The 20424-nt window shown below is 37.3% G+C and overlaps 1 protein-coding gene across 3 annotated transcripts in view; it reads left to right on the forward strand.

Annotated features, from left to right (window-relative positions):
* LOC105217680 (dorsal-ventral patterning protein Sog) overlaps positions 1-20424 on the forward strand; it is a 68480-nt gene that overhangs the window by 1177 nt on the left and 46879 nt on the right. Inside the window, exons 1-2 of one of the 3 annotated variants that reach the window (XM_054230520.1) lie at positions 38-55; positions 16016-17838. In XM_054230520.1, coding sequence (XP_054086495.1) covers positions 17400-17838 — 439 coding nt within the window. In that variant the 5' untranslated portion in view covers positions 38-55; positions 16016-17399. Of the gene's footprint in view, positions 1-37; positions 56-16015; positions 17839-20424 lie in introns of those variants that run through there. The other 2 variants (XM_029043670.2, XM_011192808.3) reach the window with 2 other exon arrangements.

Genomic DNA, 20424 nt, shown 5'->3' on the forward strand with positions numbered 1-20424 from the left:
GTATCGAATATACTACACGAGTATTAGTACTCAGCTCAGCGACGCTTACGATTTGGTGAGCCAATTAATTACGTATACGCTCCGTGAGTCGACTTTGATGATTTCGAAAGTTAGGGTCATGTGCGGTGGTGTTCAAATGACGATGGCTTTATTGCTTTTCACATGCCAGCCGGGTTAATATAACTCTCTCAATAAGTGGTACTATGGCATAATGTGTTAAGATTATTTTGAAATATGGAAATAAAGTGAAAAAATATAGTTCATTTGTCAAGTGTTGGGTAAAGCTGATTTTGTTCCAAATTAGAGATGAATCTCAGTTTCAATCATTAAACTGAATATGGTTTTTAATAATCTTTTCTCGCTTTAGTTCCTATATGAGCCTATATGCCTATAAATCTGTACATAAATATCTGAGTTGACTCGAAATTGCAGACATTTGAGTACACACGTATATCTATATATTTATATATTAACAAAAAATATATAAAAAACGATCAAGTAAATACACCATTCCTACCTTCAGCGACTGAATGAGTTCAATTGCCATAATTTATTTATTTACGGTTTATTTACCTAAGCCTTCCATGTGACAATATTTGCGTTCACATCCAACTACACATAACGGGTGATTTTTTTGAGGTTAGGATTTTCATGCATTAGTATTTGACAGATCACGTGGGATTTCAGACATGGTGTCAAAGAGAAAGATGCTCAGTATGCTTTGACATTTCATCATGAATAGACTTACTAACGAGCAACGCTTGCAAATCATTGAATTTTATTACCAAAATCAGTGTTCGGTTCGACAAATCGAAAAATCGACAAATCGACAAATTTTGTTCAGCGATGAGGCTCATTTCTGGTTGAATGGCTACGTAAATAAGCAAAATTGCCGCATTTGGGGTGAAGAGCAACCAGAAGCCGTTCAAGAACTGCCCATGCATCCCGAAAAATGCACTGTTTGGTGTGGTTTGTACGCTGGTGGAATCATTGGACCGTATTTTTTCAAAGATGCTGTTGGACGCAACGTTACGGTGAATGGCGATCGCTATCGTTCGATGCTAACAAACTTTTTGTTGCCAAAAATGGAAGAACTGAACTTGGTTGACATGTGGTTTCAACAAGATGGCGCTACATGCCACACAGCTCGCGATTCTATGGCCATTTTGAGGGAAAACTTCGGAGAACAATTCATCTCAAGAAATGGACCCGTAAGTTGGCCACCAAGATCATGCGATTTAACGCCTTTAGACTATTTTTTGTGGGGCTACGTCAAGTCTAAAGTCTACAGAAATAAGCCAGCAACTATTCCAGCTTTGGAAGACAACATTTCCGAAGAAATTCGGGCTATTCCGGCCGAAATGCTCGAAAAAGTTGCCCAAAATTGGACTTTCCGAATGGACCACCTAAGACGCAGCCGCGGTCAACATTTAAATGAAATTATCTTCAAAAAGTAAATGTCATGAACCAATCTAACGTTTCAAATAAAGAACCGATGAGATTTTGCAAATTTTATGCGTTTTTTTTTTTTAAAAAGTTATCAAGCTCTTAAAAAATCACCCTTTACATACATACGTATGTAGATCGATGTATGTGAATACATGTGTATAAATGTTTATTTATTCGCAATAATTTGTGTCAATATTTATATTGTATATCGGAGAATTTCGTAGGCTTACGGCATATAACGCAAATACACACACCTTCACGCATTACATACATACATATGTATTTATATATAAACATTAAGAGGTAGGTAAGTCGAATGTCAAATAAATTGTTTATTGATCAATTGATTAGTTGATGGGAAGATGAAGCTATGTGCAGATAAATATACATATATACATGAATTAGTATTTATGGAAATATTTGAAATACTTATTGTGGTTGTACTTCTAACTTTCTGTCAGATCAACATGACGTTTAACAGTGAAGGTCTCGTAGTGTGACAACGTGTTTGTCGACCTTCGCAAACTTAGATTATATAAGTTCTTCCGTTTTTTCCATTGAGGTAGAGCTCTTATTGCACTTCAAAGGCTTTTAAGATTTTAACTTAAATTTCCAATAAAATAAAAATTGGAAATAATTTCCTGTTCGATCTGAATCTAAAGGGTACTTTTCCAAAAGAAATATGCTCGTTCACATTATACTATATCCACTATATCATGTGGTTGGGATTTTTAAATTACTTTGAGTAATCGAATCATTATCAGAATGTGTGTATTCTAAATAAAGTTCTAAAGTGGTTATTTACAGATCTGTATACAACCGCACCATTTCTATAAAAAGTGTGACAAAATTCACTACAAATATATAATCACATATTTATTTATAACATTGACTCATATATATGTATATGTATGCACTTATGACGAAAGCAATTCTCGGACTGTTAATCTTCAAGAATTCACACATTCCATGTAATACTAATAATAAACGTACATTGATACGATTTAACTTTATGTTTACTTATGAAATGGGTAATACCGATTAAAATGATTTCTCTCGACATTGCTGGCAGATAGTATTTTTGTGGTTTTGAACATTGTCAAGGTTATGTTTGAATATACGACAGCTGCGGCCCTAACAGTCAAATTTTCAAAATTTTTGTACACGAGTGAATTAATATATTAAAAAAAAAAAATAAAAGAAAATTCCCGTTATTTTTTGAACACGTATTCGCACCCCTTATCGCACTAAAGTAAACATATACAAAAATATTTTTTGAAGGAAATTACTTTTTTATGAATCAATAACGTATCCAATTCTTACCAACAATACTTGCGTCACGGCTGTTGTTAGTCAACCTTGTTTGACCCAGTTTACGCTATCATATCAATACTCGAGTATTTATACGACTCAAGTCAACTCAAATACCGCAGCGCAGTAGAAATACAATAAGACACATATAAATCTCCAGTTGTGAGAATATTTTTTATGTGTTTTTGTTTAAATACATTTTAAAGAATATGAAAAAATGCTTCAAATATCTATAAATATCTACATACATACATAAATACATATGTAAATATGCCCATATATCACTGTTCTCACTCGATTTCTTCAAGTATGACTTGTTCAATGGGCCAGCAAAGCGTCGCAATGTCAGTTTGTCAACTCGTTACCTCGCAAGTGAACACAACAACAATGCGTCGTCGATCACCGCTTCAAATAAGCGGGGCGATGACAAGAATAATCCGAGCTCTTATCGTCCATAACCCGCAAAAGTATCGAACAGAACACGTTCCATAAAAAAGAGCACAAGTAAAAGTACATGCGAACACACATAAGAGCGTATACACATGCATTCTTATGCATATACTCATACATACAAACATAAGTATGCCTTAATGATGACAAATAAACAAACCACTCCGTTGGAAAAACTCAAGTTGTTGGTATAGTCACTAATAGTTATCCCACCAGCGCTGCGTCACTTTACACTTGCTCGTTTAACATGCCACTTAATTACAAGTGTATTGAGAGATTTCGGTGTTCTTGCTTTCGGTTTACAATGCACAATGTATTTATTATATGTTGTTTAAGATTCTAAGTATGCCAGTGAATGGTTTCAGCCGTTGGATACTACTGACTTTACGTTTAAATTTTTTTTGTTTTTTTTTTTTCTTATATTTAGTATATCTTATACCAAAATTATCGTCCACGCGATGGCTTAACGTAATACGCAACTGATAGAAATGCGTATCTACACTGATAATGAAAATATTGCTTGAATCCAAGAGATTTGTTAAAATCCAAACTTCCTGGCGTTCCATTGAAATGCCGCTGGAGCGTACTGTTACGAAAAGTGGCACTCAAAAGCGGTTGAGTATGACAGAAATTAAAATGAATTTGGATTACTATTCATTTAATTTGAAAAATTGGTTTTCTAATTAAGTTTAAGTGATCGCTTATATTAAAATTGCTAAGATAATGGATAAGCTTTCTTCAATTCTCCACTTGTTTATTGGAAATGTTTTAGCCCTGTTTCTTGCTAAAAAATTTCCATCAGAATGGTACAAAAAAGTTATTCAATGGAATTCAACAAAAGAGCTTATCTGACTATGTTATTATGATGGTAAAACAAATACGAATTGTTGTTCATTTCGTCGCTTTTTAACTACACTCTCTATATATTTTTAACGTGATAAAAATCTAAGAAAATACCAATGACCAAAACCAAAGATCTGGAGTCTCTCCGATAAGAGGTAATTAGTTTATATCATCATACTGTAAAGTATGTTCCAAGGTATATTATTTTTTAACCTTAACAAGCATAAAATTTAACGTGTGCACTTAATTACCTTAAAATTTGAATATATGCTAGGAGGCCTATCGGACCTCAGAACTTTGAGCTTTAGCTGCGGTGGTTCGATCGCAAAAATATGGTTTAATGTACTTTTCCTTTAAAATCTTTGTATTTCTCTTTCCATAAAAGGCAATGTATATGGTACTCGAGTATATGTACGAGTATACTCAATTGCGTTGTTAACTAGTTAACTTCTCTAACTCCCACAGCATTCCCTAATCACCCGGGCAATGTACATTTGTATTCAAAAAGAAGAATACGGGTGTTCATATGCATTATTGCTCGGCATTCGGCTGATAAAATTTCTCTATGTTCTGTGTTTTCATTTTATTTTTGTGGTAACAACAAATGTTGTTCATGTCTTCTCCGTGGCTTGGTGCCGGAACAACAGTTGGCAATTAGTGTTACCAATTAACAATGTGTTGTAACAAAACAAAGAAAGACAAGAAAAAACTAGTTACAAGGCAGAGTTTCAAACTGAAAAAGACATCTAATACTGAGATTTAGTAAATGCATACATACATATGTAAATATACATATGTAAATGCATACATACATATGTATGTATGCATTAAATATGTGACATCACTGGCCACTCTTAGAGATATTCTAAGCTTTGAGTGAAAAGGATAGAACAGTAAACACGCCCTTAATCGATCCTATAGTTTTATCCGCAAATAATCATAATTTTTGCTGTTAATTAAAATAAAATATTAAAAAATCTGTGGTTTCATGATTGGCAACAAGGCCGCGCATAAATAAACTCGCTTGGAAATAATAATATCAGTACATTCGCACAAAGTTATATTATCCACACGACCACGCTTTGTTATTCACTTCTATTTACGTTAGCTAATTTGAGAATTGTTCTATTTTTAAATTTACTTGAAGGCAATGAAAAACATACATACATACATACATGCATACTTTCGTATGTACACACTGTCAACCATACGAGTGCATAGGATTCCATAAAGGTAGCTGATAAGGCGTTTGCCGGCAAAAAAAACTTTATTATTATTCCCGTTGCCGTGATAATCACTAAAAATAAAAAAATTATTATCCACGTTATAAAAAATTATTATCCCATGAGGTTTTGTGCAAACATTCAAAGAAATTTTCGCAATGTTTTCTTTATTTATACATTTATGTATGTTTTTTGTTTTTGTAATTTTATGTGCGTAATTTCTTGAGAAATCGTTGATTTCGTAATATTTTATAAGAATACGAAGGTAGTGAAATAACATTCTCGGAATTGTTATGCTAGACGAGTTTAAGACATATTTATATGGAAATATATTAGGCATGAGTGAGCGATGTGAGTATGTTTTCTGGAATTTAATAAAGTTCATTCATGGAATTTATACATTGATTTTGATCCAACTCCCAATTTTTGACATACAGTGGAACTTTTTTAACTCGAATCACCATAATCCACAAAAAACTTCGAGTTAGAGAGACTTTGAGTTATAGAAATTTCATTAAAACATATAAATTTAAAAAAAGCTGTTAAATATAGATATATACACTGTTTTATTTAGTTACTTCGCAAAAATTTTTATGGACATACGATGAAAGATGTTTTCTGTAATTTTGTTTGTTGTATTTTGCTATCGTTTGGCTCTTTACATCTGTATCCCATGCCTGTTGTTACATGATTTATGCAATCCATAAGTGTAATATCATATTTTTTGTTCGCCTCCGTACTATATAAGGGACTCTTTTAAAATTCTGTCATGATAGTAAAATTTTAACTTTTGTATTATGCTCTGGTCGAAAAGTTCGATTTAGGGAAGGAAATTTGTATGAAAATTGACTTCTAAACGCTATTGCCACTCTAAAAGTTCGAGTTATGGAAGTTCCACCGTACATGTACATGCACGTATGTATGTATAAACATTAAATTGCAAAGGGCTCTATGATCCGACAATTTTTTACTCGATATCTGGTTAAAAATGAAATGAAAATAAAATTTCATTGAAATATTTATATTTGAATATAACTCTCTTCAAATAGCGCAGCGTTGAAGAGTAGCCAATCGAACACACTATACCAGATGCTCAGACGATAGAAAAACACTTATGGAGCAACCCTGATCCGACAAATCTTCCAGCCTATGCGCATCACCTACTTTTGTGGGGAGGAATATTTTAATATCTGCAATAAAATATTCTCTTACCGTTTAGTTACGAGCAGCTCCGCCTTTTTAAATAAATATAATTTATTTCTAGTTAAAATTAGTTAAAAAAACTCACTCTTATAGTCATTCTTGTCAGTAATTTGTCTTTTGAGCCATTAAAAATTGTAAAACTGCTCTAAAGTGTGTACAACAAAACATGGTAGCATTGATCATACTGGCGATACTATTTGTTGTGATATCCGTAGACTCTCCTATATCGAATTCCATTCGATAATTTTTCCATGCAAAGATAGTGCGCAGAGAAATATCGAATTGAAGGCAGCTTATAGCAATCTATTTGACTTATGCCAGTTGTTTGTTCGATTCGCCTCTTTTCAAAATTGAGTCAGAAGCGACAAGCATATTCTCCAAATAATCCTAAGGAGTTCTGCCGAGTTGATTAATTGGCGTAAATGGACTATCGTGGGCGTTGTAGATTAGGCTAATAGTAAGCATCGTTCATCTGTGTTTGATACAATTGTATTTATTTTAATTTATACGCGTTGCTTGTTCGCTTCGTGATTCGTTAAAGTTTTGATGAATCGAAGACATAAAATATGATGATTTACACCAAACTATAGCTCTTGGTATGCATACCAAGTTATTTAATACAAACAAATATAGATGAAGATATACAAACACATCTGTAGATACGCATATGTCAAATGTCATCAATGACAATTACGGCCATTTGTATCGCTGTCACACTGCCAGCACCTGCACTAATTATTGTGTTTTATCCCATTGCAAATATACATACATACATATACACATACAAATGAGTATGAAATAACATATGAGCATGATGTCTTAACAGAGCTCTATTAGTTGAATATACTATATGCAAATGCACATATGTTTGTATGTATGCACGAATGTTAAAACCATTAAGCTACTTCAATTATTTTATTAACTACTCGTACAAATCACTTAATCCAAGGAAAACCAGGGGGGAGGGGGTGGCTTGTAAATCAACGTCACGTCAGGGAAATGTCAATGGTCAGATCGAATTTCAGTTTGAATGTGTGTGTGTATGTGTATGATTGTTGTGTGTTGATTGAAACATACTTACATACATATACTGAAAACCTTCTATACGAAGTGGCAATGGCAAGAGCACAACATAACAATTTTAAATAAATATTAATTAATATTATTACATAATTTAGAAAATACACTAGATGAAGAGGGAGGCGTAAGATGTTATATAAAGCGAAATTAATCCACTAAATGCAGCAGGCAGCGTGTGCAAAATAAAAAGTAAGTGTAAATATTACTTTAAATAAATATTTTCCGTCTAGCAATCTCAAGCATCTTCAATTAGCAGATAAATTTATCAATCAACGCTGTTCAAAGGCAGAATTGTTACCACAAAGCAAATGAAAATATGACACCGATAGCGGCTTTGACTGCCACAGCCACAGCACAAGCAAACATAAGTGGTGATGTGAAATTCAATACACAGAGACACATACACACATAATGTAAATATGTAAATATTGTAAATTTAAGAATGCCAATAGGCAATAATTCAGGGGTGTGTGGGCGACATACCATGCCTTGCAATTCATCCGCAATCTGCATCTGAAGACATTCATTAACCAACTATTGTTGCTATTTATTTATGATGCTGCAGATTTAAACACACACACACACATATACATATATTTCATAAGAATAGCCGTGCGATGCGATGCGTTGATTGGAGTTTTATCGGGCTTAGCAACATGCTAGTCGAGTTTGCAACGGCACAATAATCAATTTAAACGTTGTCAGCATCAATACAGCTTAATATGCAGCAACAACAGGCAGTTAGTTAGTCAGTCAGTCATTGGCGACCGTCGTCGATTGAATGCAGTCTGTTGTGGTTGCATTGTCATTGAAGAGTCGGCAAATGAAATATTGAAAAGTGCAGTGCGACAGAGCATCAGCGCTTGCGTTGAGCGTCTTCGGTCAAGTGAACCGCATACATGTACATATATGTATGTAATGTATATGTATGTATATAGACACTAATACATATATAAGCATGTGCATTCTCGAACAATCAGTTTGTTGAGATTGCTATCGTTCTTTATATTATGGCTTTTCAGTTAATTGATGATGCGATCATATTTCCCACATCATTACGAATTCTGTGACGTGCCCCATAAGTTGTAATTCGCTTTCGCAATCCATATACTTATATTGAAATACATGACATTATAAGCTAAGCTTATAAGCTGGCGGATATGATGCTAGCAATTCACACGTTTACGATGCGCAAATATGGTCTAATCCTCTGCTATTTACGGGCAACGGAGTATGAAACCGTTCCTCCATGAATCATGTTGACGTAGAGCGAACTAAAAAGGGGCGTGGTTATATTGTACATATGTGTATATGTATGTGGTGTGTTCAAAAAATAACGGGATTTGTGAAATTAAAATTTTCAAAATTGTATTTTTTTTTTCTATTTTGATATATATGAAGTACGATAACATTTTCAGCTGGTTTCATAGTTTACTTTACTTGTGGCAGCCGCTAAGATTAGATGTGTTTTCATGAGCTTGGACATTTTCGTTTGTTAAAAGTTCACACTGTGTTGATTGTTCGTCAATTCTTGTCCATAAACAATACTGTAACGATGTCCCACTCTCCATATTGGCCAAATATGACTCCATGGATTTTTTTTATTTCCAAAAAATAAATAGAATCTTATGTGGCCGTCGTTTTACAAGCATACGAGAAATCGCTGAAAGAGCCAAAGGCTATCCCAAGTAGGGTTTGAGAAGTGTTTCAAGGATTGGAAGAACCACTGGCATAAGTGCATAATATCGTATGGGGACTATTTTGAAGGCGACAACATTAATATAAACGAATGAATATAATATTTTTTTTACGAAATTTACTTATTTTTTTAACACAACTCGTATAGCGGAATTTATAGAATTGAGGATCGTAAGGGTTTTGTGAGAAACCAAGCTTTATTTCAATTTATAACATCTAACCTCGAAGACATATGGAGGTTTTAGCATAAATTGTTATATAATTCTCGAACTATTAATAGTTTTGGAAAGTATTATCATATAGGAAGGGGGCGTGGCTATATTATTACACACAATGTCTGTCTTTTCTATGTAATCCTCCAAGTAAACTTTTTCTCTCTCAAATAATTGCGAAATTATTGGAGCTCATAACCATTCAGAATGTTGGGTGTGTCCGTGATCTATCTAAGATATAGTATTTTTGGGTCTTGCAAAACGTAGACTTTGCCGGAAAAGAACGTCAAATTAGACAGCAAACGGCCACTGTGCTTCCCAATGTGATTTTCCCTGAATTAACTATGAGTAGCCAGACGATTTTTATGCACAAAAAATTAAAGAGCAAAATCTCTGAACGTGCCGCCCAGATCATATCTCCAGATAAAAAATATATATGTATGTAAATATATTTACGCTTCTTTCCACGTACACTTTGTTTGTCTGTGTGTTTTTTGTTTTTGTTTTTTTTTTTTTTGCGCTTCCAATACAACAATTCAATGGCGGTGGCGTATTTGCATTCGCATTCATTCATCAATTGCACTCCATATATCATTCGATATCAATAAGAAACAGTAATTAACAATGCAACAACAACAATCATCAATTCAACGCTTTCGATTTTGCTGTAAGTGGTGAGCACAAATTCTAATATTTTGTAAGACAGTAAAGCAACAACAATTGTACGAACATACGAGTATGTACAGATGCACATGTGTAAATATGAATATTTTGTAGTCGAATAGGTAGCAAGTAAGTACTTGCTTACATTTCTGCAAGTGTGTATGGCAGGCAGTCAGTCGGCTGTGTGAGTAGTAGCTCGTGTTTGCCCTGAAGATATGTGCATAAATTTCATTTGATTCCAATTCCACATGGAACTCGAGGCGGCGACGTAAATAGTGCTGAAAATAAAAATGACTTCATACTTCCTCAAGTCAGAGCGTCACCGGCCCAGTGACCAGCGCTGGTGGCAAGGCAAAAACAGCAGCAACAACATCAGTCGTAACGGTCAGTTAATCAACCGATCATTCAACGACCGGTTGGCAATGGTTGGGGGCAGCGCCGACCGCTCGTGCTGGTGCGGGTGGAGTCCGTGGGGTCTTGGTGATCGGGCGCTTGCCGCTGCTATTTACATAGGCATTCCGACTTGTGGCAAAACAAATGTTATGCAAATTGTAAAACGCTAATGTTTCCGATAGATAAATCTACGAGCAATTTTATTTAGTGTTCGTTTTATTTTCCAAGTTTATTTAAACGTAATAAAACACTTAAGCCGGCAGGTTAGGTTGATCGTGGAAATCACATTTGTACATTGTGTATAATGAGCGGTTATGATTGTGGTGTTGTGTGGTGGTGGGATGTCTCACGTTTGCTTGACGCCACTTTCAATATTTTAATTAGATTGTTGAAAGATGTAATCAATTAAATCTGTCAACCAGGCGATAATTACGGGGTAAGGAGTCACTCGTGCATAATTAAATGGCTCTATTTGGAATCTGTTTGCAGATCCAAAGCACTTACGACAGTAACAAACGGACTCACTAGGACGAGATAATTTTGAGAGCCTTGAGCTCGCGTTCGTACTTTAGATAATAATATTTAGATAAATAGGTAGATATTTAATAATTTAGATAATAAATATATCGCTTACCGACCATTTGATGGACAGTTGTTGCCCGAAGTAGACCAATCGCTGCGATGTGTGAATACATATGTACATACACGAACAATGTATGAGCGTGCTCATGGCTACGAGCAGAGCTGGCATGATCAATGGCTATGCAAAATCCACACAAATCTTACAGATCACGCGAAATCGTGTTCATTTTTAATTTGCTAACTTATTAATTTTATGCTTATAAGCTGCCATTCCTTGTTTAAGGGGTGGTGTGGCAGGGTGTGGTTGTAGGAGAAATTGATTTCTCAAATAGGTCGTGATTTGAAAAAGACGTTTTATTCGTATATGGTCGAGTTCTCGTCAAGGTCGAGCATATAGAACCGCATACTGGAGCAGGTATCGTAAAATATCTATTTTGGGATATATCGTAATCGAGGAAGTATTTCTTCGTACGAAGCGGGCGTTGCAGTATTATGCGCGAAATGATTAATTGCAAGGAGTTTGAGTCAAAGAATAGCTCGTGAGCGTTTCATTTCCTTTGATTTGTAATTATATGTCAAATGGTTGAATTAAAATGATTAAAATGTATATGATAGTTTAATGATAATGGCTACAGGTCTCGGGTATTTGTTGTATCTCTAAAGCAAGCGTTCAGTGTTTATTGGAACATTATAACTTCTTTAACTCGAAGCGAACGTAATGAAAGTCATGAAAGTTCCTCCTTACGTGCGTTTCTGATTTCCCATTTATCGCAGAAAGCAACAGAAATAGATGCAGTTTACAAAAAAGTACCAAAATAACAACGGTTTTCGATTTGAAATTTTTTCCTTTTATTTTAGAAACTCTTTCATGATTACTCTCTCTCATTGTTCTCTGCAACCGTGTGTCGGTCTGGGCCAAGAGCACAAAACTTGCTGTATCTTTTGCGAAGTCATACTAGAAGGTACATCCCAAGTATATGTATATTACACTCATTTTATGGGGTTGATTTATGTTTTTGTGGTTTCTATAATCAAGTGATTTCAAGATGTATGACTGATAGGACCATCGCACCCGATCCTCGTGCTGGGTCTGCCAGCATGTCGACAGAGCCTCGTTAGCGGTAACAGGGATCACCAAAAAAATCCCAAGTTCTTGGTAATTTTAATGGATGCGAAGGCGCCCTTGCTTCCGTGGTCCACCCATGTGCCTCCAATCGAAGGGGCTCATACAGTTCATGGCTCCATCTTTTTCGATACTCTTCGCTCACGCGGACGGCTCAAAAGGTATTGCGGAGAACGGTTCAATCGTTAATGCTCCAAGTATCAACGTCAATTTTTCTGCGTCGTATAATAGGACGGGAATGATAAGAGACTTCTAGAGCGTAATTTTTTCGCCGAGAGAGGGATCTTCTTCTTCTTCTTTTTTGTTGGTGGTTCAAATTTATAGCTGCCAACAATGACCAATATTCCAATCTAGTTATTTTCGAGATGCGAAACGTAGAGCCAGATCATGGCTCGAGGAAAGCAACAACAAGTATTGCTATAAAAAAGAGCGCATGGAAAGGGCGCCAAGTACTAACAAAGTGTCCTGTGCCGACAACGCCTGCTTATCCATTGCCACCACCACCAGTCTCGGCAATAGCAACTTGTGCATCGTACAAGTCTTCAAATACGTAGACTCATGCATTTTGCTATAGTTCTCGCGTCTTCTGGCATTCGCGCCGGCAACTCGTTCGGTCCTTTGCGGCAAATTAGTCAATTGACAACATGCAACAGCGTTACGCCACTGCAAGTGGCATTAACTTCATGTTTGTTGGACAGCAACAACGGGTCGGGTACGTGCCACAATTTGCGCATAGTCGGCAATCAGTTGGTGGATACAACAAACCACCATCACACACACACACACACACTCACACGCTCGTATGCGCGCACATAATTGAGGCACCAACAAGCAAGCAACGTACAACAAAGCCGCAAATAAGTCAAAAACGACTACAATAACAACAGCAATTATTGTGAAAACATACTCGTATGTATGTACAGAGTTACTCGTTGCAGTGGGCGAGGTGCCTCGCTGCTGTTGTCCATTTGTTGCTGGTGTTGCATTGTTGCCACCCGATTAACGCGCACATCGAGTGTGAGTAAGTGAGTGAGCTGGTATGCGTGTGTGTTGTTGTTGTTGGTATGTTGCTATTGTAGTTTGCATATTACTTACTGTGCTCTTGTTATTATTGCTGCCAGCGCGTCGCGACTGTTGCTCTCTGTGTTGTTGGTCGCTCGCTCCCCTTGCCGCTTGCTCTCCATTTGCTTTCAGCTGCTGTTGCTGTGATCAATTTGTGTTTACATGCAAATTAATTGGTGGTGCAATTAAAAATTGTCGTTGTGGTTTTCGCTGTCGTTGGCTTTTGGCTTTTGCTGGCAAACGACGGAGCGGATTGAATCCTGTTGTATGCATGTTGTAGTTATGTTTTATAAAAATGGCAATAATGACATTAGCTATTGCTGTGCGTAACACGATTATGATGTTGTCTAACTTAAACATGGCTTGCTATGGCTTTTATGCGCATTTAGTCTAAATACAAATGCGTTCATATCAAAATATGTGTGTAAATACGTTTATTAGTGCATTGTACTTGTTTAATCAAACTGAATTTATTTCATCAATCTCATAGTAAACGCATTCTCAAGCAATTCAGATGGCCATTATTTTAAATAACCCAGTTTAAATTATGATAATGCATACATATACATGCATAAATTGTGTTTTTTTTTCATTTAAATTTTTATTAAAAATTATTAAAAAATAATCTATATTGATAAGATCGTAAGAGTTTGATTAGAAAAGAGTTTTACACATTAAAAATCATTTACTATTTCAGTGTTGCTGCTCATCGATCAAAAATTTCGTTAGAATTATTTTCCGTAATTTTCTAATGAAAAATTTGCAGCGAAATCGTTTGCAAAATATAAAAAACCATAATAAACAAAAAGCGTTTATGCACGCAACAAAAGTATATTAGCAACTTGTTGCTAGAGTTGAGAATGTTGACAAACATTTTATAGACGGATGTTTGAACCGCGACGGTGACTGCGACAGCGGCGTTAACGTCTGGGTGTTCTCTTGGCCATTAAAGAAATTCATGGCTCTGTGAATTAACAGAGATCGAGTGTGCGAGAGATTGGAGAGAGCGTAAAATAACGTAATGATTGACAGAACGAGTATCTGGCACTTTTTTAATTCGTGTGAGCTATATTTTAACTTTGAAGGTGTAGTTTCGAATAATTTGATAATTTTATAGTAACTTTTACAATATTTATAAATTTTTTCACTTGTCAAAGAGCGTTTGGATCCCAGAAATTATGATTATTTGAACTATCTATGATTTCCATACATATTCATTTAATCGACATTTAGGGAGGAATGTCCAGATCCAGATCGCACTGGTCTTGCGATAAGTCCAGAAATTTTCGCATGGAGAACCGAAACATTTGCTCTTCTTGAGGTATACTCATATGATTAGTGAGAAGCTCGTTGGCAACACTGCAATCAGCATTTATTATTGGATCGTTTCTGGTTTCTCATTCGCCACATTTGCTTGTGAATTTGTTGGATTGCGCGCTAACAAAAGCGAATGCGAATGTAAATGGGAGCGTGAGCACAGCCAGCACGAGCGCCAACATTTCGTTTATCTACGCTATTCGTGGCCGGCCGTTGGCTTCAGCAATACGATCACAAATTGTTGTTGACAACTGGCGCGCTGCAACGGACGTCAGTCGCTGGCGACGACGTCAACGCCACTCACCGACATAGGAAGTGGTTGCACTCCGCAGTAGTCACTTTAAAACAAGCGAAGCGCAACAACAACAACACTAACAAAACCAAATGAATACAGAAGCGGTGAAACGCAAGAACCGACTGCAATAACAGCCAAATTAGCGACTATGGTCAAGACGCCGGCGTGCGCAACGCAGCACTTTAAGATAAATGTACGTAGAAAAGTGAGCCGCGCACGACGACGCTGTGCAGTGTCGAACGAAAGAGCGGTGAGAAAGAGCAGAAACAGCGCAACATCGTGCATCTCATCGTATCTGTGTTTGTTGTGTGCGCCTTACGAGCTCGTAGTATCTTAATATCTTGCTTGCTTTCGAACAGAGTGGGCACACACCGACCGAACGACCGCGTTGAGCGACCTAACAACCAGCCGACAGACAACCAAGTCAAGTCAAGCAGCAGTCAGCAGCGACGGCATTAGCAACTGTAAAGACTAAAGTGAATGAAAAAAAAAGTTTTTATTTTCCATTAGTGCGCGCTCGCTGAGGGGTTTATTTATTCAACGACAGATCCCGTGTGTGGACATTATTTTCCGAAACGTTCGCTAAGGAGCACACGACTCACATAACGCGACTCAAAATCAAATGAAACCAATCGAATCGATGATTACGGTCCGCATATTAGAATTTATTAAAACGAAAAGTTCCGCGTTGCAATATTTCAATTGAAAGAAATTTGACTTGTCGCTGATTTTTCCATATTTTTTTTGCTGGAAATGTTTCGCGAGCAATGCGAATTATTTGTATGCACAGCATACAAATGTGAAGTGTAAATTGTTATCACAGCGCCGCGTAGCAGTTGTTTATTGTTAAGTAATAATCGCGTGATTCCAAAAGAGCCTTGAGCTCCGTGGGCTTTGGCAGAAAACTTGTGGGTGAAATACCAAAGTAATCTGCTAGAGTTATAGACTAAGCTCGACTAGCCGGCGGCACAACAGTGTTAGCAATAAAGAACGTCATTTGTACACCAACCACAACGCTTGGGAGTCAGGCATTCAAGCAATTTTCGCACATTGATTTAACGCTTTTTCGGCAATAAACAAATACGTTTATTTTATTTCGGTTTTACTGTAGCTGAAGCGATCAGCCGAACCCATCGAGGAAAACCTCAAACAAAAGCAGCAAAGCAGTGACGACAATACACATTGTGTTTAATTAAAGCGAAAATTTAAAAATAAAGTGTGTAAATCAAAAAATTGTGTTAGCGAACGAGCGTGGCAAACGGACACGGCAAAATACGAATTTGAATTTTCTTTACAATTACAAAACGCCGAAATAGCGACGGCTAGACGGCAAGGCAAATCTCAGCCAAGAACCAGCTACCAGCTACAACAGCGCCACGATTGTACGCGCCAGATAAACGCTTTATTAAAAATATTAAAATTCAAAAATAGACTTTTCACGCAAAGTGCAGCGCTCAACCGCAACGAACACGGCGAGCGGCGGCCAACACCAGATAAACGATAGTGAATTGCAAAGTTTTCTATGTTGTTTGTACGCGCATCAACGCGAAGGCTAACACAGAACGCGTCCAAATACACAAAAATCCAAATTGTTCAAATTCATTGATAAACGGACAAACGGACGGAAGTAGTCCAAAAGCGTTAAACTGAGTGAGTGAGGCAGACTTGTATGCGGCCCATCGCACAGCCTGCAGAGGACGAACTAAATAAGGTCGAAAGCGTAGAACAGAATAATTGAAAGAAAAAAACTAAAAAGCGAAGCAGATAACGTAGAAAATTCATAATTTTTGTATACGGCAAAGGTGTGTTATCTAATCTAAGCGTTTGCTCGCTTCGCATTACTTACCCACCTACTTACCAACCAACAAACGGCGCAACAAACATAACATCAACAACAATCGCAACCTGCTTGCCGCCGTCCGCGCCAGACCGCGCCAGACCGCGCTCGATACGCAGCGAAGTGTATCACCAGAGTCATTCAGTCACTCACTAGTGCCACTGTCGGTCAGTCTGTCAGTAGGTGTCAGAGCGCGCGCGCGTTTGTTTGTCAACAGCACAAGTCAGTTGATTTCGGTTTCTCCTACTGTATGTTGATACACTTTGCGACAATTATTACGCCACGCCAGAAGCGCTCATACACAGTGCGTCTAATAGCGCGAAATCAACAGTGAAATAGTGAAGAAATAAATACGCGCGTCAATACTAATCGTTCCATAATTCTAAAAAAAAAAAATAAACGTAACAAGTGCAACCAACGATAGATATCGTGCTAATATTTAATTTGATTACTCTAGCAAGTGTTGTAGGCCTTAATTCCAAAGTAAAAAATAACTCAGAAAAAAATAAAAAAAAAAATTTATTAAGTGAAGTGCTAAAGTGTTTCGAGCAGCAGTGGAAGAAGTGGAAGAAGTATAAGTGCAATCTCCATATTACTGCTAAAAATTAAGTGTGAAATAATAAAATCGAAGTCAAGTAGAAAAAGCGCCGTGAATCACATGAAAATGGCCAACAACAACAGCAACAGTACAAAAGTGTCGGGAACGACAGCAAACAGCAGCAGCAGAAGCACATCCAGTTCATCCCAAACGACGACGAGTGCCAAAAGCTGCAACACATTGGACACAGCTACAGCTATGCTAAAATCAGGAAATGCAGCAAAAAGAACGGCATTACCACCATCACCAACATCAGCATTAGCCACAGCAACCAGCGCAACAACGGTTGTTACTGGAAAATTAGCGCATGCAACACCATCATCATCAGCAACAAAAACAAAAACAACGGCGGCTGCATCAGCATCACTCAATCTTCTCTACAAATTCATCATATTTGCCATGTTGATTTGTGCAGCGCCAACGCTTGTTAGCGGCCGACGGCATGCGCCGCTCATGGTGGAGGAAACGGAGGGTACACGGCGAAATAATCGACCAGTTGGTAAGTGCAAAATGCCACTATATTTTTAAACATAATTACATATTTATAGATAAATATAGATATTAGAGACAGAAACTATATAATTTTAAGAAATCGTAAGGATAGATTATATTTTAGTAGAAAATGTGGCTTATCACATCTCTGCATATCACTTGAAAAAGCACGCGTCGCTAAGGTCCTTCATATCGAAATCCAGTTGGGTTTTCCCCACGGCCAAAAAATCGGAAAGTTTTGTCATTAAGTCAAAACGCCCACAAAACAGTTTACTTTGAAGGATGTACCTGATCGACTCGTCGATCCTTTCTTCAAACACTTAGTTGCTGGGATTCCCGTCCGTCCTTATTCTATGAACTTTGTAGTTGTTGCTATGGCATAATTGCGGTATTTTCCCACATTTGATGCCACACACAGATGCTAGCGCTAGCATTGATTGCACATATTTCGAGCTAAATACCTGTGTAGAACACACAGTCACGCCCGCACATACATACATACAAACAATTGAGTCGTACATGCACGGGAAGTCCCGCATTACCTTTGAGGAATAGACTTGGTTTCATTGAAAAACACTCGTAGTAGTGACCTGTGCCAACGCTGGATCAGAAGCGGTTCGGATATTTGGGAATTCCCTAATGATTGTGCACACACACACACCCAGCGGGAAGCCGTACTAACAATGCATTGCTTACCGCTTACTGTTGTTGTTGCTCCTACGGGCCTAAACACACAAACGCATAGATGGGAGCTAGCCATATGTGCTTTTGTTTGTTGTTGCGCGACTTGACAGACAGTTAGTCGTCACGACAGGTTTTTCTAATGCTCACCCAGCGCAGTGATTGCCTTTTGTTATTGTTATTGTTGTTTTTGCTTTTATGTGCAACGCGCACAGTTGCATGGCGGCACCGCATCTGCTGCACATTCATTAAATTACTTATTAATTTCATTTCCGTATTGGCGAGTGTGGCCACGCTGTCTCCAACGGCCGATTATCTTCGTTGGCTTGACCAACACGCGCACCGATAGAAACCACCAAATGGGCGATTAAACGGGGCTTTAAGCGCGCACTTTTCCGGCAATGGAGCGCGGCGCGCGCTGCATGTGGTGTCTTACCACAGTTTTTATGTTCTTACGGCAATGTCTTCTGCGTGTTGTGTTTGTGCGCGCACTTTGAAAAGCCTTTATTTCATAGCTCATGTACCACCGTCGTGCGTTTTGGCAGCGGTTTAGCGTGTGTGCGGCCATACCGCCTTCCGAAGGAAGACACAAAAGAAGGTGCAACATTACCTATTTGGGGTGCTCTCACTCACACACTCAATTTCTACTGCATTCCTCGTGGTTTTTCTTTTTTATCTCTATTTAATGGTGCCAATTTGTCTACCTAACGTTTTTTACAGGTTTTTCTTCCCATTCGTTTTTCTCGTTCTCGCGCGCGTTTTTGTCGAACAGAAGAATTCTTTTGTTTCCAATTTCTTATTTACCGGCATATATTCCTATGTAAATGTTTATGAACGGAAGATTAGCTGTAAGCATAAGCGGCTTTTCGGACAGACTGGCTTTTCTTTATGTGTTTGAGATGTGTGTAGGAGCTGCGCTTCCTGTGAAAATTCTTATGAGATATAAGAAGCCCTCTTTCAATATTTCACGTAGCGTTTAAGCTTATTGTTTATTTAGAAACAATGACGTTTGCAATTAGAACAGCTGTCACTTCATACTGAGTTCTCAATCCACTGTTCGGGGAAGTCGCTGAAGCGCGCACCTTGGGGCGACTCTAATGGGCTGTGGAATGGAATGTGGAACAATGGGTGTTAAATGGAAATCTGTTCGCATTTAAATTACTAATTAATTTACAGCAATGACTTTCAATTGAGACTTTATACTGGAGTTGCATCATCGAATGGCGTCAGAAAATGAATTCTCAAATTAGATAAAAAATTAAAATGTTTGTAGTTGTAGGAACGTCTAATTCCTCTTATATAATGTATAAATTCAATATGAGTAGAGTATTTCGTTTTTTTTTTTGTCTGTAGGCGAACAGGTTGCCCAGGCGTTAACTTCCTCTGTGGTCTAATTCAAAATTTCGTGAATGTATGAATGAATGGATCAATCAATGAAATTGCTCGCCCAAGCTATACGCACAAATATCTCGACTCTAGCTTGACTCGAGCGACTAACGGCTCGTCCCACTACGCGTTTGCTTTAGTTTGGGAAAACCAGATTTAATGAATGAAATGATATAAGACAATAAAATATAAATAAAAAAATCATTGTATATATGTACATATATGTATATGCATGGAATCGTAATAATATATCAAGCATTTAAGTGCCAAGCCACGGCTACGCACTTTTTGTCGATTTCTTTCAATATTTTCCACGCATTTGCTTTACGTTTTGAAAAATTGTTAAAAGTGTTTCGTTGTTGTTGTTGTTGTTGTTAGCTTTCGGCTGTTGGTGTTAAATTAATGAATTGATTTTGGACTTTTAGTGGATGTGTTTTTTATTGCGATTTTGATTTGTTATTTGGCTGTGCTTTGGATTCATAGCTTACCACGCACTTCGGGCTCGACTCATTAATGCAGACCTACA

The sequence above is a fragment of the Zeugodacus cucurbitae genome, chromosome 5 (assembly GCF_028554725.1).
Source record: "Zeugodacus cucurbitae isolate PBARC_wt_2022May chromosome 5, idZeuCucr1.2, whole genome shotgun sequence".
Classification (NCBI taxonomy): Eukaryota; Metazoa; Arthropoda; class Insecta; order Diptera; family Tephritidae; genus Zeugodacus; species Zeugodacus cucurbitae.